This window comes from Dasypus novemcinctus, chromosome 4 (genome assembly GCF_030445035.2).
Source record: "Dasypus novemcinctus isolate mDasNov1 chromosome 4, mDasNov1.1.hap2, whole genome shotgun sequence".
NCBI lineage: Eukaryota > Metazoa > Chordata > Mammalia > Cingulata > Dasypodidae > Dasypus > Dasypus novemcinctus.
Genome location: NC_080676.1, coordinates 145771049 through 145796296, shown reverse-complemented (window position 1 = coordinate 145796296; position 25248 = coordinate 145771049). Strand labels below are relative to the sequence as shown.

General features: G+C 37.3%; 1 protein-coding gene across 2 annotated transcripts in view; it reads left to right on the top strand.

Moving 5' to 3' along the window:
• ADAMTS5 (ADAM metallopeptidase with thrombospondin type 1 motif 5) overlaps positions 1-22675 on the top strand; it is a 51889-nt gene extending 29214 nt beyond the window's left edge. For both annotated transcript variants that reach the window (XM_071214909.1, XM_012529075.4), the window contains 5 exons: positions 8821-9104; positions 10903-11086; positions 11776-11951; positions 13614-13789; positions 19066-22675. In XM_071214909.1, coding sequence (XP_071071010.1) covers positions 8821-9104; positions 10903-11086; positions 11776-11951; positions 13614-13789; positions 19066-19633 — 1388 coding nt within the window. In that variant the 3' untranslated portion in view covers positions 19634-22675. The remainder of the gene's footprint in view (positions 1-8820; positions 9105-10902; positions 11087-11775; positions 11952-13613; positions 13790-19065) is intronic.
• The last annotated feature ends 2573 nt before the right edge of the window (positions 22676-25248 follow it).

Genomic DNA, 25248 nt, shown 5'->3' with positions numbered 1-25248 from the left:
TCTTTGGACAGAAAATTCTTATAGTTTACTTATTTATTTATTTATTTTGCCAAATCTAAGCACTGTCTCATTTTTTAGTATGTTGGTTAGGAAGTCTTTTTTTTTTAACACCAAATAATTCTATTTATCAGTAGCCTATTGTGAATACAGTAACTTCAGAATAATAAAAAGTAAAGAAAGACAGAGTGGTACAATGGTAAAGTTCAGTTAGGTCTTATTTCAAACTAGCACACAGCTACAGAGTTGAAACAGTGATGATCTCTGTGATACTATTTAAATATGAATTCAGATAACTTAAATAACTTGTAAATTGTGACCAAAACACTGACTTAAGTCAGTTTAAGTGGAAGTGTAGCCTTAGGAACTAATAAATCTGAATTTGAGATGGTTGACATTTGGGCATGTCAACTTCAGGGTTCAGGAGAGAAGTGAGAAGAAAGTCACAGTGCAAACCAAGGGAAAAACAAACAAACACACCTTTGTGAAAAGAAGAAGCTGATAATAAACCATATCATAAAACCTTTTCACTAGCTCATGGAGAGTTACTCAGACTTCCATTTAAAGCCCTTTTATTCATATTTGATGGTTCTACAATTTTTTCTGCTCTGATTTTCCAGGCTGCTGACAATATTAAACAAGAAAATAATGTTGGGGAAAGTAGGATGCTTCAGACAGGTAAACTGAGAGTACAAAGTGGTATTATTGACAAAAGGAAGAAGACTGAAAAGCTGTAAAATGCAGTTGTAAAACAACATAAAAGACACAGTGGTCTGGTATCATTTACCAAAGGGTCAAAAACTTATCACAACATCATGACATCATTAACACAAAAGACAAGAAGCTAACTCTATATTTCAGCATGATACTTGAATTAACGCTCAGAAAAATGATTTTCAGTCATTTAGAAAAGGTTAAATTGTAGCACTAATATGAAAATGGCAATGGCCATTTTTAAGGAATTAGTTTCTCAAAATGTATACCACTTTTAGATGATTCTTAAAAGAGCCAATTATCTGGAAAATCCATTAAGATGTAATATGCTTCATTCTCCTGCCCCCAGCAATGCTAGAGGAATGAGGTCTTAGAGATAAAATTAAATTCAAAGCATTTGACTTATTTTTAGACTCATAGAAGCTGGACATTTGCAGCTCTTGGCCACTGCTGAATTTAAACTCATTAATACCGAGTGCTTCCTGATTTTGTTCCAATAAGAAATGCACAGCAATTAGGTTATAGTTGAAATGGGCAGCATGCACAGTCTAAAAGTAATGGAGCCTGCAGATTTGTGATTCAGAAAAGGAGAAGTCACATCTCCTGGGATCCTCAGCCTAGCTGGGCTACTTGCAGACATTCCGTAGTGTTTATACAAATTAGCTCTAGGCAAGATGGCTAGGAGTATGGTCCTGGAAAATTAAGGTAAGTACTGGCAGAGAAATTATGCAGTGAAGGTAGGTTATCGGATTTCCTTTCTCAAATGCCTCATAACCTTGAAGCCAAAAAAGATAGCTGTGTCTGCTGTATCCCTAAGCCCACAGTGCCAGATGATGAGAAAGGCTACTACCTAAATAGATACAACTCAAGTACACCCACAACACAGGCTGCTCCATAAAATCTAGAGACTGTTTCAAAAAATTAGCATATAGCCTATTAAAAGATCTAAGTTTTCAGCCACTTACTGCATTAACATAGACTTATAGTATTATAGTATTAGAAACCCAGTTTTCTGAATCCTTTGTTAGTATATACTGTAAAGCTAGCAATAAGACCTTTTTTTTTTAAGATTTATTATTTATTTATTTCTCTCCTCTTCCTCACCCTCTCCCCTCAGTTGTCTTCTCTGTATGTTCATTCGCTGTGTGTTCTTCTGTGACGGCTTCTATCCTTATCAGCCGCACCGGGAATCTGTGTTTCTTTTTGTTGTGTCAGCTCTCTGTGTGTGCGGTGCCATTCTAGGGCAGGCTGCACTTTCTTTTGCACTGGGCGGCTCTCCTTACAGGGTGCACTCCTTGCATGTGGGGCTCCCCCACCCAGGGGACACCTCTGCGAGGCACAGCACTCCTTGCGCGCATCAGCACTGTGCATGGGCCAGCTCCACATGGGGTCGTGGAGGCCCAGAGTTTGAACCTTGGACCTCCCATGTGGTAGGCAGACATCCTATCCATTGGGCCAAGTCTGCTTTCAGCAATAAGACCTTAACATTCCATTTTTTAGGTAGTACTCATAATAATCAAAGCTCAGTCTGGTAGTATCTTGATATCTGCAATAATAAGTTCTTTAAATGATTGTGCAAATAAGACATTTAACTTAAACCCATGGTGACTTATTACTAAAAAGTTAGGCTTTCTCCTTCAGCAAGGAGAGTTTTTCATCTGATTTCTTTGGCATTAAATCTACTAAAGAGTGCACGAACAGGCCCCTTGAATTACTTTTGGTCAGCAACAATTGTCTGTTCTTTACTTTGCCAATGCCCTTGTTTGTTTATATCCAACACTGGACCCATCATGATTCATCAAAGGGAAATGCACCAGTTTCTCTTTCAATGTTAGACATTTAAATAAAGACCAAAAAGAAGTTCAGGACAAGGAGATAGACGATAGTAAGTAAAAAAAGTGGAGAGTATGCTGTTTTGTTAGGTTTCTTTTGATGAGTTTCATTAGTAACTTTAATCGATTCTTCCTAGGCCATTGACATTTGCTGCCAATGCTTAACATCATGGCTATGCATCGAAAAAGAAGAAAAGACTGAAATAATTGCGATGCTAGAAATACGGAAGAAAAGGTGAAAAGAGTAAATAATAGTCTTAATTGATCATTTACATTAATCATTAACAGGATTTATAGGTCTGAGTCAGACCTATAAAAAATAGGATTTCAGACTTGAGAATAAATAGGAAAACATGAGAATGTTGACTGTGAAGTACATTCCAAGTAAAAAGAATTAAGGAAAAAACCAGGTGGATGCCTTTGCGGGGCAATATAAATGACAACAAAAGATTGATCATTTTCTTCTTTCACCCTTCCCCCAAACTGCACACATTTTTTGAAATGGAAAAATGTATATTCAATCCATATCACTTAGATTTTAAATATTTTATACCAGGCGATTAGAATCAGGCTCTGCCCAGTTTGGTGGTGGTTGTTTGCTCCCTGGCACAAGTCTGCCATTTGGTACAGATGCCTGTACTTATTTTACTACATATGGACATAATTCAACTTAACATGAAATCAATAGACTATATATTTCAGGGTCAACAGAACCTGATGTAGCATTCTAATATTGAGAAGTAGGATAAATTTATTTTAAGCAAAAAAAGGTACCCTCCAAATGATCACTAAGGGCACACCATAGAGCTGATATACTACAAATTTTTGTGTGTTTTTTTAAAATTCTTTAAAAAAATTTTTTTTACGATATTTAGATTACATAAATGTTATAAAAAATGTAGGGGATTCCCATATGCCCCACCACCTCCCCTCCTACACTTTCACACATTAACAACATCCTTCATTAGTGGGGTACACTTTTGTTACAATAATGAACACATATTGGAGCATTGCCACTAAGCAGAGATTGTAGTTTATGATATAGTTTACATGCTCTCCTGCACAATTTTCTAAGTTATGACAAGATATATAACGGCCTGTGTCTGTCATTGCAATGTCATTCAGGATAATTCATATGTCTAGAAGATGCCTCATATTACACTTATCTGTCTCTTCTCCCTCCTCTCCGAACCTCCAGTAGCCACTGTCTCCACATCAATAATAAAAATTCTTCCATTGCTAGAATAAAAATAAGTCTACAGTAGAATAACAGTAAGCCTACTTTAGTCCATCATTCGTTCCCTAATCCTGAGGATTCTGGGATGCTGATGCCCACTCTGCCTCTAATTGAGAGGAGGCTTAGATCCCCTGGGGCAGATGGATGGAACTATCTTGCTTTTAGTTGTAGCATCTCTCTGTTCCTTGGGTTAGTCATTGTCCATCATCATCTCCTTGTTAGCTGTCTTGGGTGAGTCCAAGGAACTGGAGAGTACATGTTCCAACTTTGTTGAGATTCAGGGCCTGACAGGCATATGGAAAGCCCAAAGATTTAAGTCTCTTGGACATAAGCCTATCACCTCTAGTACTAACTATAGCTTGCAATGAAGGGGCAGAAGGGTCATGTATAGGGAAATCACAACTGAGTCCAGCTCTGTCACACTGTGGAGCATAAATTCCCAGGTAGGGCCAACTGGCAGGGTGCCAAACTCCTGAGTTGTCATCCCTGCCTATAGTGTCTGGATGTCTCCAGAGCCCTCAGTAGCCCCTTTATTTGAGGCAGTCCTTACTGTGGCAGTCAATGAGATCCTGCTGAGATGTGCATAGGCATCACCTCTGGAATGACCTCTCGACTCACTTGGAAGTCTCTTAGCCATATAAACTCATTTGTCTTTACCCTTTCCCCCTTTTAGTCAAGGTCTTTTTCCAGTTGCATTGCCAGCTGGTGCTTGGTAGTAATCCCTTGGTAGCAGGAAGGCTCACTCCCAGAATCATGTTCCACACTGGGGGGATGGGGTTAGAAGATAATGCATTTATATGCTGAGTTTGGTTTAGAGAGAGGCCACTTTTGAGCAACAAGGAGGCTCCCAGAAGGTAACTCTTAGGCAACCTATAATACTAGGCTAAGTTACAATTTTAAAAGAAAAGGTTCATAAGTACAGTCATCAATATCAAGGGCCCATCAATGTCCATCCTCCTTCATTACTCACTGCCCCTGTACTGGGGGGATTCTTGCTGTCCCATTAGAGAATGTGGCAGAACTCTCCAGGATGGGAATTGTGTACTTTTGGTTATTGCGTGGCTCTCCACTCACCGTGACAATGCCCCATGAACACTTGAACTCATTCATATGCCTCCTCCCTTGCATCCCCCATCATTGACACCTGTCGTCAGTGATCCTCCTCTGCTACAGCTGTAACCCTTCTGTGTTCCAAAACTTCTTCAAAAATGAGGCCAACAAAATTACTGAACAAAATTAATAAGAAAATGAAATAATAATGTAGTTTTAAAAATGACAAAACAAAAAATTAGAAAGAATTTGAAATAAAAGAAATAACAATTTTTTTAATGTTGGCATTATGTCTCTTAATCACTGTAAGATCTGTTGTCTTGTATGTCGAGTGACGTTTTCTTCCATCTATTCCCCCAGTGTCTTATTTTTTTCATTTTATCTTCAAAGAAGCTTTAGGTTACAGAAAAGTCACATGGATGACCCTTGAAGACCTGTGTTGAATACAGCAAGCCAGGCACTGGATGACAAATATTACATGACTTCACTGATATGAATTAAGCAAACTGAGCATACTCACAGAGCTAGAATCTTGAAGCTAGGTTTACAGGAGACAGAAAGGGAGTAGAGGTTGGTGAGCCAATGCCCATATGGGCAAAATCTATGGAAAGGTAGAAGGGTGTATTGTGCAATGGATGGCATGACAGTGGTGCAGTGATGCTACCAGGTTGGATGGTGCTGGCCTGTGGGGATAGGGTGTGGGGGGGTTGCACTGTCCATGGAAATGAGGAGAGGGTCAGGGGAGAGAACAGATGAACTCTGGAGATTTGCAGGTATGTGGTTGAAATTACAACATTGGGAATGCTTTTTGGCAACTACAGCAGGGGAGGGTTATTGGTTTAGAGTGTTGGATGTGGGGCATGCGGGGCAGGGTGCACCTGGGACAGGCTTCTAGGGAGTATGTGAGTATTCATCCTGTCATAGTGCATTGTATTCATGGGCGGAGACCCTCACAATGAAGGGAAAGTGTTGGACTCCCATCCTGGGCAGAACCTATTATGTTCTCAGATAGAGGGGTGGGAGCCTCTTGAGAGTATAGGCAGGGCCTCATTGGGGAAGACAGGCCAGCATGCCAAGCCTTCATTGTTGTTGCAAGTAACTCTGAATCTTGTTCTTCAAAGAGTGAAGCTTGGTGGTTGCTGTGCATCCTGAGGGGAGGGGGAGGGAGGAATAGGACAGATGGAACATGGGGCATTTTGGGGCCATTGGAAATGTTCTACATGATCTTGCAATGATGGATACAGGCCAAGTTAAATTTCATCAAAATTTATAAAAGCGTATGGTCCAAAACGTAAACCATAATGTAAATCACTGACCATGGTTAGTGGCAGTGCTTCAATATTTGACATCGGTTGTAACAAATGTACTATCCACATGTAAAATGTTAACAGGGGGTAGGAGGAAATGGAGAGGATGTTGAGTATATGGGAATCCCCTATATTCTGTACAATGTACTGTAGTTTTAATAGTCAAATTTATTTTAAAATTTACCCTTCCATTTTAAGCCTTGAAAAGAAATACCACATCTCAATTGTAACTGATTGCAAATAGTTCACATTATACACTTCTTTTTGCTCATCATCTACTGGTGAGGTAGAAAGCCTGTCAGTAATTGTAGGTCCAATAAATAGGTGGTAAGTTATTTTGGCTCGAGATAAGTGAGACAGACCATGCCACATGAACCCACACATGTTAAAAACTTCCCAGCTAATATTTAGTTACCTACCGTCATGGTCTGTGCTTTTTAGTAAAGTAAGAATGTTTCTTAAAACAGCACTTTTGAAGAATTGGAAAGCATTCCTGCTGTCTCAGAGATTTGTTGACAGTCTTCTAACACCAGCAATCTGCTAAACATACCCTAGTTTACAGATTGCTCCTTTTTATGTAGCTAAGAAGGTGACTTTTCATGGAGTTCTGAAGAGCCTAATCTTACTCTGTCTTCTAAACAAACTTTAGTGGGGTTTACTGTCATTCTTTCCTATTGACTTGATGTTGATGTTTTTCTATTAACTTGATGTTTTTCTCCCAAAGTTCTCTTTGGCCGTACATTTCTTTTCAATGCTTTTCCTGGCTTGCCTTAAGAAGCTTTACCTCTTCAAACCCTCTGGCTCAGAAGTTAAATAGGAACTTTGCTCTTTAGTCATTTTCATATAATGCCTCCATCACAGATGGACAAATCCTAAGGTATTTTCTTTGAAGAAACTTGAATGTAGTTTTAAAAACACTGCAGTGTGCTTAAAATGTGCTGAGTATTCTATTTCCCCATGGAAAGTAGGACTCAAATATGATTTTCTTCTGTTGGATAAAAGAATAAATCTCATACTTCTCAAAGGTTGTTAAAGATATTAGGCATAGTACCAACTATTATGTGTTTTGGATTTTTCTGCTTCCCCCTTATGTCCCTGTTAGCTAATTTTATCCTTATAGGATCACAGTGAGGAAAGAAACATTTTGCAGATCTTGAAAATAAATTAGGGAGAGGTTAACTAACTCAGCCAAAAGTATTCAGCCATTGAGTGTTTAGAGAGGATTAGACTGTAGACGGCATGTTTCTGCTATTAAGCACAATATCCACCATTTAAAGGATCCCTACACAAGCCTGTTCTCTAGGAAAAACAAAACAAAGTGAGCCACATTCTAAGCGTAGTCAGCATAGTATGTGATGGGGAAGGCAGGCTCTGAGCATTAAACTCTAAAAGCCATAGGACCTTGGGTAAGTAACCTTTTATGTGCCTCAGTTTCCTCTTCTGTAAAATAAAAATAAATGAAACAGCCTCATAAGGTTCTCATGAGGATTAAGTGGCCAAATACACGTAAAGTACTAAGAAGAATGGAAGTGGTTACAAATACTTGTTATTTTTGTAGTAGTATTACAATCAGTGTGTGAATCCTAGGAACCAGGTGAACAACAAAATGCAGAAACTAATGTGCAATACACATGCTATAGTGTTTGGCAAAAGACTGATGGTGTTGACTCCCTTTGGGCAGGGGTTTTTAGGGAAGTGTTTTGGGGAAAGGGAGGCCGTGAATTGGTGGTCTGTATCCCAGAGTCCGATGATTCCTTGTATCGTTCCTCTTTGCCCATATCCATATACTGCCTTTATTTCTATGCAGTAAGAGCAGCAATGTGGTTTTGGCAAATATCAAATACCCTACAAATACAAATTCCAATAAATAGCAGGCACAAAGGAAAGAGAACAGAGAATAAAAATGAAAAGATCGGCCTAGTCCAAAATTATCAGATTGTTTCTTTTCCATTACTCATTTAATCTGTGAATATGAAAGCTTTTTATTAAAATTCTTATCACTCTGGGAGAAATAGGTTATCTAGTCTATCTCTTTCACTTTATTGGGAGACCCTGAGGGAAGAATTGTTTTTTGTTTGTTTTTCTGTATCTCTGATATCTGGTATGTTTCCTTGAACTTCATAGGTGTTAAGCAAATGCTTGTGAGTACAAGAATGAAGGAAAATAAAAATTAAGAGTTCCCAAAGCAAAAAAAAAAAATGAATGAATGAATGAATGAAGCCTCACCTTGATTAGTATTTCTGGCATTAGCGGAAAGGGGACACTCAGTTGCACGTGAGGAAGCGGAAAACTAGAAATGGTGGCGTATAAATATATGGCCTAGGGCAAACTCTCAAATTTATAAATACTTAATATTTTTTGAAGTGTTAAACTCCATTGTTCCATTTCCTCTAGGTCCTTCCTTATTTCTTTAGTGCTTCAGCACAATGCCTATTTGCAAAACCAATGATTATAAAATAACGTTCTTTAATCACACCACTGCTAGATACACTTCCACCGTTGTCCATAGCCCAGAACGCACCCCAGGCTGAGAATACCGGAGCGTGGTTGATGAGCCGGAGCCCCTTCCCCAGCGCATCTCCTTGTAGATCTGCTTGTTGCTCATCCCTCAAAACAGCCGCTCGAAAGTTTCCTTTTAGAGCCATGATTATCAGTGACGGGTCCATCTCGGTTATTCTCACAGGTAACTGTTTGCTAGACCTGCCGCGAAAGCAGATCGCGGGCCCTGAAGAGCTCCCGGGACAGACGTACGACGCCACCCAGCAGTGCAACCTGACGTTCGGGCCCGAGTACTCCGTGTGCCCGGGCATGGACGTCTGCGCGCGCCTGTGGTGCGCGGTGGTGCGCCAGGGCCAGATGGTGTGTCTCACCAAGAAGCTGCCGGCTGTGGAAGGCACGCCCTGTGGGAAGGGCAGGATTTGCCTGCAGGGCAAGTGTGTGGACAAAACCAAGAAGAAATACTACTCAGTAAGTGCTTTACTTGTCACGCAGCGCCCAGGATCTGAATTGCATTCCTTTGCCATGTGTGCATACTGTCACCAGGAGGCTGTGTTTCCTAGAAATAGCTTTCCTTTAGAGATCTATTTTCAGTTTCATCTTTAAACCACAGTAGTTTTTACATACTCTAATACTGAGGCGGGGGTGGGGGATTGCAGATCATAGCGTTTCTCACAGGCTATATCCTTTCACAGTAAATAACCTGGAATTTGTCTAGTTAGGACCCCTGAAATCACTTTCAAACTTTTGTCATCAGAAGGCTTTATATTTCCTGATTAATGTAGTATTTCTTTAGAGATCTATCTTCAGTTTCCTCTTTAGCCCACAGTAACCTTTAAATCAGGGGTTCTTAGCCTTTTATTGTTCCATGGACCCCTTTGCCAGTCAGGTGAAAACCAAGGACCCCTTACTAAGTTCACACTATACTGGGTATTATTTAATAAATATATTATCCACACCAACATGTCCCCACAAGAAAAATGTTTTTTTTGAATTTCAGTTCAAGCTCATGCATGGTCCACTTGTTAAGAACCCCTGCTTTAGATATTCAAATACTCAAAAAAAAAAAAAAAAAAAAAAACAGATAATAGGGTTTCTCACAGGCTATATCCTTTAACAAGTAACTTGCCCAGATTTTGTCTAAGTAGGACCCCTGAAATCACTTTCACACGTTTCTTAGTGAAGTTATAAAACTACATTTATATGAATTATTTGAATTATAGAAGAGCTGACACTCAGGGTCCTCAAAGGTATTTGGTAAGCTCCAAGAGTTCGTGTCTTCTTATAACAGGTTGATTAAGTGCTAAGGTAACCAAAACCTACACCTGCTCCAGGGAGACCCCCCCCCACACACACACACACATACACACAGGCCAACTTCTGGTCATCAAATGCCACCTTAATTTTCAAAGTGCGAGCAAAATGTTCATTTTCACTCTCTGGTTTTGCAAAATCCCTCAAAGAACATTGCCACATGAGCATCGCCTGTCTTTCGAGTCTGCCATCCAAACACGCTCATCAGACACCAGATGCAGGAAGCCAGAGGATGTTCTTCACGTCCTCCCTTGGCAAAGGGGTCTGTCGTTCTCTTCCTTTTGGGGTCCACCGCCTCTCCTGCAGTGTTTTCAGTCTGACGGACCCAGGTCTCATGAGAGGACTCTTCATTTCCTGTGGCGTGTGTGCGCGTGTGTGAAATGAATGCACGACAATATCTGTCACATTTCTTTGCTACACCTGAGATCTTAAACTAATTAGGAAGCACGCCAAGCAGAGGGTCTGTCACGGACAGCATGTGTGTTATCAACAAAAGCACTGCGAAACTTGAATGCCAAAGGGAGAGAAAAAGACACCCAGCATCATGAAAAACCTTCGGCATCATACAGTTCTTTAATGATTCAAGATGAGTAGATAAAAGTTAACCATGGTTCAGTTGTTATTAACAGAAATGTACAAGGTCAACAGGCATAATTATAAAATGGCCCAGAGAAACCGGGAGGTAATCCTTTGCAATGTGCTCAGTAATAATGGTGACGTTTTCAGATCATCTGAGTGCCAGGAGGAGCTGGAAAGATGAGTTGCCTAGAATTAGAAAGGTTTTCAATCCCAGGGTAGCCAATACTTATGTCTATGCTAAATTCACTGAAAATTTAGTTTTTATATATATATGATGAAGTTTCCACTGGGTCATCAAATGCAAGTGATTTCCGAATGTACATTTTTAATGTTTTCCTCTCTTCTGAATTCAAATATCTTCTATTTTTTATTTCAGACATCAAGCCATGGCAACTGGGGTTCCTGGGGACCCTGGGGCCAGTGTTCTCGTTCATGTGGGGGAGGAGTTCAGTTTGCCTATCGCCACTGCAATAACCCTGCACCTAGAAACAGTGGCCGCTACTGCACAGGGAAGAGGGCCATCTACCGCTCCTGCAATGTTATGTCCTGTCCACCCAATGGTACGCTGCTCCAAGTGTCAGCAATCACCCTGTGCCATGCGTTGTTTGTATTCTAGCAGTAATAAATAGGAGATGTTGGAGAAACAGCATATTAATCTTGACTGCATGGTTTTACCACTGTGCAGATCAATGACAAATACAGTAGTGATTTATATTATTTTATTATGAACAATAGTATTAAAGGGGGTTGGACAAACTAAATCATTGTTTTTGACTCTATGTATAGACAGATAAAATATATCAGATGTAGTTTTGACAGTGGTATATAAAGAGGCCCTGCAAAAATGTCAGCATCTTCTCCTTAAAATTAATTATTTATTTGAATGTGGTTAAATGGGGAAATTTTAGATTGTATATATGTTACTAGAATAAAAATTTAAAAAGGAAAACCATGGAACTGCACAATACAGCATACTCTTAGTTAAGCCATTGGGTATAGTGAACAGCACAATTATTAAAATATGCTTTCATCAGTTGTAACAAATGTACCACACCAATGAAAGGTGGTATATGGGAACCCTGTAAACCAACCATTCTCCAATGAAAAATAATAATAAGTTAATTTTTATTAACTTTTAGTAATTAAATGTTTCTTTTTCTTTTTTCATTAGAGAATTATTTAAGTGTCTCCAAGTATATCTCAGTTTCAAAACAGACAGGATAATAATAGTAACATGTTTGTTTTCTAGGTAAATCTTTTCGTCTTGAGCAGTGTGAAGCCAAAAATGGTTACCAGTCTGATGCAAAAGGAGTCAAAACGTTCGTGGAATGGGTTCCCAAATATGCAGGCGTCCTGCCAGGGGATGTGTGCAAACTGACCTGCAGAGCTAAGGGGACTGGCTACTATGTGGTGTTTTCTCCAAAGGTAACTGCACACAAACTGCCAGAAACAGTCTATGTCCTTGGGGGTATCTGCAGATATAAATATAAACCCCCATTTTCTGAATTACTTGAGACGATGAAGGTCTCTACAATTACTGTATTTGCATCTCTATAATTCCTTATATTTTCATCTCTATAATTCCAATAGAAAGTTACATGTGCATCTCTATAATTCCTATATTTTCAAACTTTACATAATGAATAAAAATGATTTTAAAGCTGAGCACAAATATTTTAATGGTTCTTTTAGAAAGATGTAACTTTCTGTCAAGGAAGGTGAAGCATGGACTTAACTTCAAAATAACCATAAAAAGGAAATGATTTTGTATTTTTATAAAAAGGGCTATAAAGAAAATTTTCTTACTTTTCTATCATTTGCTTAAGAATTCCTTTGGTGATATGTGAAGATAATTTTCAAGATCATCTCTGGCCCAGATTTTTTAATGTCTCCTACCCTTAACGTGAATCAGTGCTCCTCTAGTTAAACACGTGTGCATAATTAGCCCTTATTTTTCATGAAAGAGCATTTTCAAAATATACAGCAGCTTCATTTTAAAAAACTAACATTACTGAGTAATTTATAAATGCTGTCTAACTAATTTGCAAATAGGTGCTACATTCAAAACAACCTCTGAAACTGGCCTTTGAATATTTATGACATGCTATTGAAAAAATAAGCTAATGTCCAATTTACATAATTTTTGTGTATATATATATATATATATATATATGTTTATGGCAAAAAGAACATACTTTCTTTTAAAAACATTACAGAATGATAAAAACATCACCTGGAAATATCACCATGTAGACAAAAGGACTCTTAAATTGTTGAAGTATATCCTTCTTTGGTTGACACACACACACACATACTCTCAAATATATATGTAAAGAGAGAGTTTAGTATATACATAAATACAGAATATTGGTGCTTATTTGCATGCACAGACCAGACCTAATTCACATGCATATTATTTTATAACCAGCTTTATTTATTTATGTATATATTAATTCCTTTATTCAAAGTATATTTGGTCTGAACCACCAAGTACTTTTCTCTGGCTGCCCCAGCATCCTTTTTCTGCACTAATCAGTTCATCTCTATTTTGGTATTTGTAATTCAACACACAATAGGGAATACTTTTCACCATGACAAGGGTTTGAATGTCAAGTTTAGATTTTCAGATTTATTGCTATAATAACAATTATGCAACAACACCAGAAAAAGATCTCTGCATTCTTGAGCCTGCTAATATTCAGCTATCTATACCAGCGACAGCCCCAAACACTAAGTAAAAAGATTGTTTCTATCAATGTAAAAAAGGAAAGATTATGCCGTGGGACTGTAGAATGCATTCAGACACAGAGATGAGTATTTTGGGTCTCCTAATATATTCAGAATTAAGCTCAAGTACAAAAAAGAAAGCGAGTGTATAACCTAGATTTATCTCAGATCATCCCAAGATGTCAAGGATTTGTTAAAGACTCCTGTAAACTGTGTTTTTAGTTGGTTGTTTACTTTTCCATAAACCATCTATCCCAGTCAAACTCAAAAACTCACAAAATAGAATTTGCTGCTTTATCAAAAGAACCAAATACCTATGCTCAGATATTTCACACTGATGATGGGTTTCTCACTATTCAGGTGACTGATGGAACTGAATGTAGACCCTACAGTAATTCTGTCTGTGTCCGAGGGAAGTGTGTACGAACCGGCTGTGATGGTATCATTGGCTCAAAGCTTCAGTATGACAAGTGTGGAGTATGTGGAGGAGACAACTCTAGTTGTACAAAGGTTATTGGAACTTTCAATAAAAAAAGGTAATATGATAGAACAGTTGCCCTTTCATGAATTGAATAATGCTTTAGATGCTTGCAAAATTGATAAAAAGGGGGGCTCATGTTACATCCTAGGCTCTCTGTGGGAGGAGGTCTGACATGGTTCAGGTAGCACATTATGAATATGAGAAGGGAAGGAGAGAATATGAATAAAGCTCTGCTTTCAGAGTGGAAACTCATGGCGCCTCTGGAAGCAGATAAACTTGACTGGCCATAGGGGTCAAGGTCTTGCACAATATTAAAAGTAAAAAGAAAAAGTGGGTGGCATTCCACTTTATATCTTGCAGATCGATGTTTCCTGAAACAAAATTTAGGAAAAGACTCCTGATTTTGATCGCAACTATTTTCTTTCCAAATTCTAATTAGGTTGTATTTTTTCTTAAAAAAAAAATTGGTGTGGACAATAATCTTTTTTATAGTGGACTGTCCTGGTTTATTTCTACTCTATGAAGAAATATTTATAGTCATGTCTGCTTCTAGCTTCTTCCCTTGGCCCTAGATTACACTTTTACTTTAAATATATAAATTTATAAAATACTGAATTCCAGCATATAATGTTATGCTATCATATAGGATTATTGAGTCAGCTAAGAGTCTGCTGGAATACAGGATTGTTTTTCTTATTCACCAAACCACTCTTATGTTGATGATATTGCATAAGTGTCTATGTGCTCTTGATGTTGTGCTGTGTTATCTTTAACTTGAGGGTAATATGCAAACGAAGCTTACAATAAGGATTTATTAAAACAAGATAGTTCCATGTCAATATAAAAAAACCTGAAAATTATCTTTGATATAAAAGTGCATAACGGAAGAATTTATTGAGTTAAAATATGCATCAGTCGTCCTACTTGCTAATGAAATAGTGATTATTCACCTAATTACATTGGACCATCTATGTCAAGTCAATTTATATCTTGCATTTTCATACATTTCAAAGGTGAAAGGCCCCTTAGAAATAGTCAAGTTCAAACTCATTTTACAAAATGAGGAAGCAGACTGAAAATGTAGGACTTACCCTACTTTAAAGAGGTAATAAATGCTGGAGCAGAGGTTAAAACTTAAGTAATAAGATATGCAGGTCATTTTTTATATGTTCTAGTTATTAAACCCTTATTGGATATGTGGTTTCCAAATATCTTCTCCCATTCTCTAGGTTGTCTTTCTACTTACATGATGTCATTTGATGCACATTTTTTTAATTTATTTTTTTAATTGTCTTTTTTTAAAGATACAGAGATCACCAAAAAAATGTTACATTAAAAAATATAAGAGGTTCCCATATTCCCCACACCCACCCCACCCTCTCCTCCCACATCAACAACCTCTTTCATCATTGTGGCACATTTCCTTGCATTTGGTGAATACATTTTGGAGCACTGCTGCACCTCATGGATTATCATTTACATTGTAGTTTATACTGTCCCCCAATTCATTCACTGGGTTATGGTGGAATATATAATGTCCATTTTTAATTTTAATGAATGCATTTATCTATTTTTTTTCTTTTGTTGCTTGTGCTTGTGGTTTAAAATCTAAGAAACCATTGCCAAATACAAGTTCCAAAAGATGCCTTCCTAGGTTTTCTTCTAGAAGTTTAATACTTTTGGTTCTTATATTTAGGTCTTTGATCCATTTTTGTACATGGTATAAGGAGGGCTACACCTTCGTTCTTTTGTACATGAATAAGCAGTTTTCCTAGTTACATTTGATGAAAAGACTGTTTTTTCCCCATCGAGTGAACTTAACATTCCTGTCAAAATTCAGTTGGCCATAGAAATGAAGATTTATTTCCAAACTCTCAGTTCAATTCCATTGGTTTATATTTCTGTTCTTGTGCCAGAAGTAACATGCTATAACTTTTTTATAAGTTTTAAACGAGTAATTGTTGAATCCACCAACTTCATTCTTCTTTTTCAAGATGTTTTTGGCTCTTCAGATAACTTACTCTTCCTTAGCAATTTGATGATTTTCTTTTCCCTCTGCAAAGAAGGCTATTGGAATGTTGATTAGGTTGCATTGAATCTTTAAATTGCTTTGTGTAGAATTGATATCTTAATAATTTTAGTTTTCCAAACCATGAAAATGGAATGTTCTTCCATTTATTTAAGAACTCTTGGATTTATTTTAGCACTGTTTTGTGGTTTTCAATGAACAAATCCTTTACACCCTTGGTTAAATTATTCCTAGATAATTGATTCATTTAGATGCTATTGTAAATAGAATTTTTTCTTGATTTCCTCTGCAGATTGCTTATTACTAGTATATCAAAACACTACTGATTTTTTGAGTGTTGATCTTCTACCTTGCCAATTTGCTGAATTTGTTTATTAGCTCTACTAGCTGCATTCTGGATTTTCCAGGATTTCCTATGTATAGGATCATGTCATCTGCAAATAAGACATGTTTTACTTCTTCCTTTCCAATTTGAATGCTTTTTATTTCTCTTGCCTAATTGCTATGGTTAGATCTTCTAGTAAAATGTTGATTAACAGTGGAGTGGACATCCTGTGTTTTATTCCCAGTATTAGAGGGAAAGCTCTGAATCTTTCACCATTGAGTATGAGATTAGCTGTGGGTTTTTCATATATGCCCTTTTTCATGTTGAGGTAGTTCCCATCTATTCCTAGTTTTCTAAGTGTCTTTATCATGAAGGAGTTTTGTCAAATGCCTTTTCTGCATCAAGATAATCACATTGTTGGGGTTTTTTTCCTTCTTTAAATTAATGTGGCCTATTACATTAATTGATGTTCTTCTGTTGATCCATCTTTACATACCTGGGGTAAGTCCTAATTTGTCATGATGGGTAATTCTTTTAATCCACTTTTGAATTTAGTTTGCTATTTTGATGAGGATTTTCCCCTCTATAATATATTCATAAGGGATGATTGGTCTAATCCTTTTTGCTTGTAGTATCTATCTGGCTTCACTCTTAAAATGATGTCAGCTTCATAAAATGAGTTAGGAAGTGTTCCCCCCTCTTTAATTTTTGTGGAGAGTTTGAGCTAGATTGGTATTAATTCTTTAAAAGTTTGGTAAAATTCATTAGTGAAGCCATCTGGGCTTTTCTTTATTGGGTTTTTTATTATTGAGTCAATCTCTTTGCATGTTATATGTCTGTTGATATCTGCTATTTCTTCTTGAGTCAGTGTAGATAGTTAGTGTGTTGATAGGAATCTGTCCACTTCATCTATGTTATCTGATTTGTTGGTGTATGGATGTTCATAGTATCCTCTAATAAAGTCAACTATTGGTGATTCAGGTGTCCTGCCATGTGGCAATGATGGCTGCTGATCTCATTTGAGGTTCCTGCCTTCCCCTCCAGAGTCTGCTCTTCTAGAGATCCATGGTGGGCAATCAGGCATAGGACCTGTTTCTTTCTTCCAGAGTTCAGCTGTGGGCAATTAAGCACGTGGCTCATCTCTTCAGCCTTGAGCTGCTCTGTGGGTGCAGCCTTTTGGTGCTCAAGTTTTGGCCGCTAACTCCTCAAGTCCTCTCTTACATGGCAGGGTCAAAATGGTGACTTCCTTTCTCTGTGTATCTCTTTCTGTGTGTCTCTGTTTATGTAAAGCTCCAGTAAGAGGACGGAGACCCAACTTGAGTCACTCTTTACTAACGTAGTCCAATCAGAAGGGCCTCACACCCAAAAGAAGGGATTAGATCAAGAAGATAATCTTTTTCTTTTTGGGATTCATAAAATAACTTACACTGTCACACTAGTCAATTTGTCCAAATACCTTAATACATCTCCACATCATACTCTTTTTGTATAAGGTGAGGGCTTGCCTCCAACATCCCTCCTACCTTTGTGTGAAGCCATTTTTAGGTCTGTATGTCATCTGTTACTATTAGATACCTTTTTAAAAATTCCCATAAGAAAATCTGATCTATACTGTTATTATAAAAATAAAAATAATAAATCATGTTGGACCAGATAAGCCACATATTCAGTACTGTGTCTTCTCTCTTGCCACTACAGGAGGTGCTGACACTGTCTGGCAATCACCTAGATGAAATGCCTAGGCTGGGGTCTTCCCTGTGGGTGAGCCCCCTCTCCATTTCAGAGTTAAGCTTGAGCCAGGGGAACACACTGGGATCTTTTGCAGATGAGTCAATTAACTATAACTTTGTACCTCGAGAAAGCTTTTGAAATTAGATTCAGAATCACAGACCTCAGCCAAATGGCACAAGCAAGAATTCATGTATTTAAATGGCTAGTAAAGTAAAACATGCAGGGACCTTATTATAAAACTAATTATAAAGGTATATAAGAATGTATAAGTGACCATCTCACAGGTATAGGTCCTTAGTGCTTAATAGCCATGATACCATTTTTCATAGGCTCCTTGGTATTTTTCCTTAGTAGATAATCGATTCTTGGAGATCTTATCTTATTTGGCACCCATTGTAAAACCTGCCTCATAATGCCTCTGAGCCAGCGGCACTAAGCAGTCAGGAAAGTTTGTTAAGAAATTGAATATTCTCTTTTTGTTTTTATGGCAGTATTCAACTATCATTATCCAGTTAGAGAATTTTATATTCTATTTTGTGTCTTGTCCCAGGAAATATTGAGTTCTAGTAAAAATGGAAATAGAGACTTTGCTTTCCCTAGACAAACAAATAATTAAACTCGTGATTCCCAAACTAGCCTTCACATGCAACAGTGTGGGAAACTGCGAAAGTACTGCTACCTATGTACTACCAGGGAAGATGGGGATATAATTGATGTGGGGTCTAGGCTTTGAAATTTTTAAACAATCCCCAGGACTTTCTAATGTTACAGAGAGCTCTGAGAACCACTAATTTAAAGATTTCTATGAGATTGCCTGAAGACAGATTTGTGTGAGTTTGTGTTTACATATAGTCCATCTTGTGCCATAAAGTAGCTTTGCAAGGATAATAGTATTTGATGAGAATAGTAATGTTTGTATAATCCTTTGAATAAATCTTCAAAATAGAGGCTGGTTGTTAGCATCACCCTAAAATTGAATATCTCTCTAAAAATGTGTACCATTTGATAGTCTAACTGCAATCTTATTCCATCATAAGAAAATTAATTTTATAACCAATTTTAAACTAAACGCAAATACATTAAAATCTGCAAGAAGATAAGACTTTTTAGAATCTTTCAATTTGTTTATATTTTTGCTGTGTTTACGTATTTTCATTCATTTTCTACCACCCCCCTCTTCTCTCCTTCTCTCTCTTCTTCTCCACTGCCCTCTCCCTTTCTCCTCTGTGGAATTTCCTGCTCCCAGTAAGGGTTACACAGATGTTGTGAGGATACCCGAAGGGGCAACCCACATTAAAGTCCGGCAATTCAAAGCCAAAGACCAGACCAGATTCACTGCCTACTTAGCCCTAAAAAAGAAAAACGGTGAGTACCTTATCAATGGGAAGTACATGATCTCCACTTCAGAAACAATCATTGACATCAACGGAACAGTCATGAACTACAGCGGTTGGAGTCACAGGGATGACTTCTTACATGGGATGGGCTACTCAGCCACAAAAGAGATTCTCATAGTGCAGATTCTTGCAACGGATCCAACTAAATCCTTAGATGTCCGTTACAGTTTCTTTGTTCCTAAGAAGTCCACTCAAAAAGCAAACTCTGTCACCAGCCATGGTGGCAATAAAGTGGGATCGCACCCTTCCCAGCTGCAGTGGGTGACAGGCCCATGGCTGGCCTGTTCTCGGACCTGTGACATGGGCTGGCACACCAGGACGGTGCAGTGCCAGGATGAAAACCGGAAGTTGGCAAAGGGATGTCTTCTCTCTCAGAGGCCTTCTGCATTTAAGCAATGTTTGCTAAAGAAATGCTAGCCTGTGGTTATGACCTTGAACATAAAGATAACTGGATAATTCATCACTGATACAGTCATGGTGAGTGGGAGGTCTACTGAAGGCACAGAAAGTCCTGCTTCAGTGTCATTGTCAACAGGAATCAAGTTATGGGCAGAATCTGCTCTTGCGACCAAATGAAAATGTGCACTGCTTCGTGTGACAATGGTGACCTTGGACTATAAAAAGACTAGGGAATTATTGGACATCCCCTGGGCCTATAAGAATGGAAAAATAAAAACACTGATGAATGTAGAATCAGGGGACATTTGAAGATGGCAGAAGTCTCCCCCTTGTCACCTACCTCTTACAGAATGTCTTTAAAGACATCATAATCATTTTCACCCATGATGCACAGTTGCTTATTTTTACTGTTTGTAAATACATTCTCCCTTGGTATGTCACTTTATATCACTTGACTCTATTAAAAAATTATATTTCTATAAAAAGTGTTTGACCAAAGTAGGTCTGCAGCTATTTCAACTCCTTCCAATTTCCAGAAAGAGCTGTGGATGTTTTACTGGAAATTAAGATCTTGCTGCTGTTTTAATAAGATTTAGTGTACTTTCTGACTGCAGGAGATAAAATTTTAGTCAAAAACCATTTTGACAGCAAGCATCTTCTGAAAAATTCTCAAAAGAAAGAGGATCTCTGTGTATCTAGTCACTTAAATACATACATGGGTCCATTTATTTACGTTCTTTGACTACCTGTATTTCTTCAGGCAACCAGCCAAATTAATGCATAATTAGGATATAGACATCATGTTTGCCGGTATGTATGTTAGCTGTATTCAAGAGTGTAAAAATTATTTTACTCGCATCAGAATTTAAAAGGAAAGAAAACATATTCCACCATTTTTTCAATATATATTTCACAACTCCTTTTTCTTTTGATGGCTTTCATCTCACAATGTGTAATAGACATAGAATACGCACAGCAAACACTTTTCTGTCACATTTATTACCTTCAACACTGGTGTACCTCTTACCAGCAAGCCTTTAAAATGCATTTGTTTCTGCTTGTTTGCTTGGTTCCAGGGTTCTGTAAGAACTACAATGTTTTGTACTTCTTGTTGACTTAGTTTAATAGGAATATTAAAGATCACTAGCTAATGATTAGCCACATCGAGAAGAGAAGTGAATATCATTGGTACAAATAAGACTGTTTCCACACCATAGGCAATAATTCACTTAAAAGGGAAAAAAAAGATGCAAGTAGATATATTGTACTAAATATTTTTCCCAATTGGAAAGCATTAGGTTGTACTAGTAAGTGTCTGTTTGAGTGATGAAATGTGATGATTTGGGGGAAGTTTCTGACTTTGATTTCTGTCGCCTGTCTAGGTAAGCTGTGAATTTAAATAGTGAGACACTGAGAATTTTTTACAGTTATACACATAAAATTCTCTTTTTGGACAGCTAAACTGCATCCCTCCAACCCCATATCTCAGAAAATCTAAGGTGTTTCATTTCATTGGGATTTCTTTATCTTTGTGTAACATCACAAAGCCCATTGTTTTTACAAAATTTGATAATCATCATGCCAAATGTGCCTGTTGTTGAAGATTTCTATATAAGAATGTCAGGGAAACATTGTTTGAGCTCCTAAGCTCATGGTATTTTATTTTTTTTTGTAAAATATGTTTAATGTAAAAAGAATTATGTAATTGATGTTTCTACATCACATTCATTTCAGTGAGCCAGGAGATGGGGTGGCTTGAGGTTTAAATAGCTTCTTAAATTATTTATAAAACAAATAATTGTTTTACAAAGCTCATAAGAATGCTTTGAATTTTCATAGACTGATTTTGTTTTAAACATAGTAATTATTTTTTTATTACATTATCAGTTAAAGAAATGAGGCCTCGCTTAGACTGCTAGCCAACACTCGATGGAGTTCAGCAAACACCAAAGGCAGGGAGCAAAATATGTCAAACCAGTCAGAACACATCATCTAAAAAATCCATCCCACCAGCTGTAAGACTATGCAGAAAGAATTAATAGAGAGGCCAACGGTCTTTTTTACTGTTTTGAAAATAATATTAAGCTGTTCAAAGGTGACAACATTTATTTTTATCTTCTGTGATACAGGAACATGAAAAAAGCCCTGCAGATTCAAAATGGCTATATCCTACACTGCTTTTCTATATTACATACATAGATTTCTAATATGATTCATCACTGATTCCTATAATTTTTCTCAAAAAAAATAAGGTCTTCTTATTGAAACAATCCTAGAGAGCTTAGAACAAATAAACCACTATTCCATTCTGTTAAGGAATTTTTCTCTAGTATTTTTTTTCTTTATAAGTATCAAAAGATTGACTGAGGAATATATGACTACACTCCTGAGAAAAATTATATAGGCAGGAACATGGAATTGAGAGAAATGGAGTGATCAGTGGCTAAAAAGAATGATGAACAAAGGAAGAGTCCCCTGTAACTCAATCTAATTCAGTCCAGTTCAGTTTTGGATGGTGCATGTTACCTTCCCACAGTTGCATCTTGAATAAAAAAGAACTTGGATTCAGGATGCTAAAGGCTCAAGAGAAAATAGCATTTATTTCCTCTAGAACAAAAAATGTTGAATTAATTTATTCAAGAAATTCAACTTCCTTTGCCTTCCTGTGGAAACAGTTTTATACCATTAAACTAAGGACTAAGGGATTAATCACGAACAAAAAGAAAGTTGCAGCACTGAAAAAAAAAAGTAATTTATTGTTTTTGCAACTGGTATGTGAATTTGTGTGAAAAATTATTTATTCTTATTTAACAAAAAATATGTGCAAATTCTGCTATATTTAAAATGTTTTGCTGTTGTCCTTCTTTTAATTTATGCTTCATGTTTGTGTATAAAGTACACTTTATGAGTTTACATAATATACAGCACTGGTTGCTTTTGTATTTTTTTATGGAAAATTTTCTCTGCGTGAAACAGGTGTGTATTTGTATTTGTATTCACATGTATCCTCATTCTGATACTATCATTTTCCTTTCTAAGGAAATTTTAAATTTAATCTTTCATGAGTAGTAGTATTCATTACTTGTTACATAAATAGGTCTTTTAAGTCCCATGAACACTAATTTTTCCAAGTCACAGAAAAGAAAAATGCTTATATTAATGTTAAACCTGGGTACATAAATAACCTAGAACTTTCTCAGAGAAGCTAAGATACAATTAGGAATCGGGTCTGTTTGCTTCATTGATCTACTTAGATAAGAATCTGTTGATGTTTTATGAAAATTACCTACACACGACCTCTGAGTGATATGTTATAATGAAACCAAATCTTTTCTCTTTCTTCTTTAGAAAAACACCCTAAAATTAATATTGTTTGCTCTGTTGTCTGTAGAGCTCTGTAGATGAGCTGAAACCATTTGGATTTATATTATTCAGGTGCTAAAAGTAGTCATTAGCTATTTCTTCAAATATAGGGTATTCACTGATGGAGTGTGACTTTTTACTATGAACCTCTGGAACTCCTAAGAGGACTTGGGACAGGCGGGGACACCTCATCAGTTTGCCTCTGATGAGGATTTCATAGCCTGCTGACAGCAATAAGACAAAGCACCCTTGGAATCACATCACAATTGACCAGACCAGTCTATGGTCCTGATGGCTCCCCATTGACTTCCTCCTTGTTGACAGGGACACCGTGACAGTTTAGGTGAAGGCAGCAACCACATTCAAAAGTCCAGGGCTTGTGCAGTGACACACAGTTCATTATTTGTGAAATAAGATTGAATTTAATAATGACCAAGTTTTGCTATTACTCTATGGCTAATGTGAAAATTCATTGATGTGACTGGTGAATATTGACCCCTTTCTCATTAAACTTGAGGCTATAAAAATACTTTATCTCTTTGAAACATTTCAAGATTGCAAAATATCAATCAATACAGAAATGGTCATCTAAAAGTGACAGTAGAACCAAGTTCAGGGTGATTTATCGCTTAGACACACCAAAAACGAACTTGCATGTTTCCTCCACTCTTTCTCATTTACCAACAACTCATATAGTTTTAGAATGTCAAACAGGAAGTTCAACTTTGCTGACTAGTTCACTAAGAAAATAATATCTTCAGTAGCCCTCTGTTAGCATAAATTACAGAAATGAGTTATCAAGATATATCATCATGAAACATACCAGGCTATAATGCATAATTTGTTCTATTTGATTACTGTTTAGGAACATATTGAAATATGAAATGATGGATAGGTCAGCCAAGAAATGTGCTTACAGATAGTGTTCAGATCAGCACAGCATTCAGTCTGGAAAATGCCTTTATGGTGCCATGATATCATCATTAATGCAGATTTTGTGGAACAGATAAAGGAAGATGTTATAAAGATGTTGGTTTTGAAAGGAAATAGGACTGAGATACACACACCAACCCAGTAACTGCACCCTGCTAATATACTAACACTTCAGCAATGTGTGCTGTTGGTAGCCCTTAAATCCTGGCTCCACCAATTGTCCATCTGCACTGTCATAAGTCAAAGGAATAAACATATAATGTCCCATTGTCCTATAAGGTGCTACCACATCAGAGAGACCCAGAGTCTAACACCGGGAAGAAAACTGTGGTTTGTAAATAAATCAGGGCTCTTTTTAAAAAATTTTCCTTTGGCACATCCAAAGAAATGTTATCATTTTTATAGAGGTGCTAACATCAATGGTCAAATTTTGGTATTTTTGAATCACTCATATTTTCTACAGGACTTTACAATTTTCAAGAAAGAAAACTTAAACTTTTTGAGGCACAGCTTGGTTCTCAGAGTTTGGAAAATAAGTGCAGCCAATGGTCACTCTGATCAACAGTGGTCAGTGAATTAAATTATATATACATCTGGGCATGTTTAAGGTGACATAAAAACATGAAGAGCAGCAGGCTAGAGTAACAGCATGCCGAGTCTCAGCATTTATCAGAATTCTTGTCAAATGTTTGTGTTTATTTGGCCTGGCTTATTTGAGCTTTGCAAATATTTTCTATCTAGTAACACTTAGCCACTCTAACTCAGCCTCTTTTTTCCCCCTGAGATGGCTCCCTCGTCTGTTTGCTCCTTGTTTGTGCTCATTTTCTGCTTGTTGTTTTGATTTGTTTTTTTTTTGCTCATTGTTTTTGCTCATTGTCTGCTTGTTTTTTTCCTCATTGTCTATTTGGTTTTGTCTTTTTCTTTAGGAGGCCCTGAAAACTGAACTTGGGACTTACCATGTGGGAGGCAGGCACTCAGCTGCTTGAGCCACATCTGCTCCCTCTTTTTTTGTTTTTGCTCGTTGTCTGCCTGTTCTTTGCTCGTTGTCTTATTTGTTTTTGCTCATTGTCTGCTTATTGCTTTTGCTTGTTGTCTACTCATTGTCTTCTTGAGAAGGCACCAGGAACCGAACCTTGGACCTCCCCTGTGGGAGGCAGGCACACAACTGCTTGAGCCCCATCTGCCCCCAGCCCCCCCCCCTTTTTTTTCTTAACAATATACTAGAAACACCTCTACCTATACTGAGAATCAAAGAGTCTGCGTGTGACTAGACATTTTGTGGGGTTAGGCATTTTGATTGAGAAATATATATACTCTTTGGATGGTGTTTTGATGAT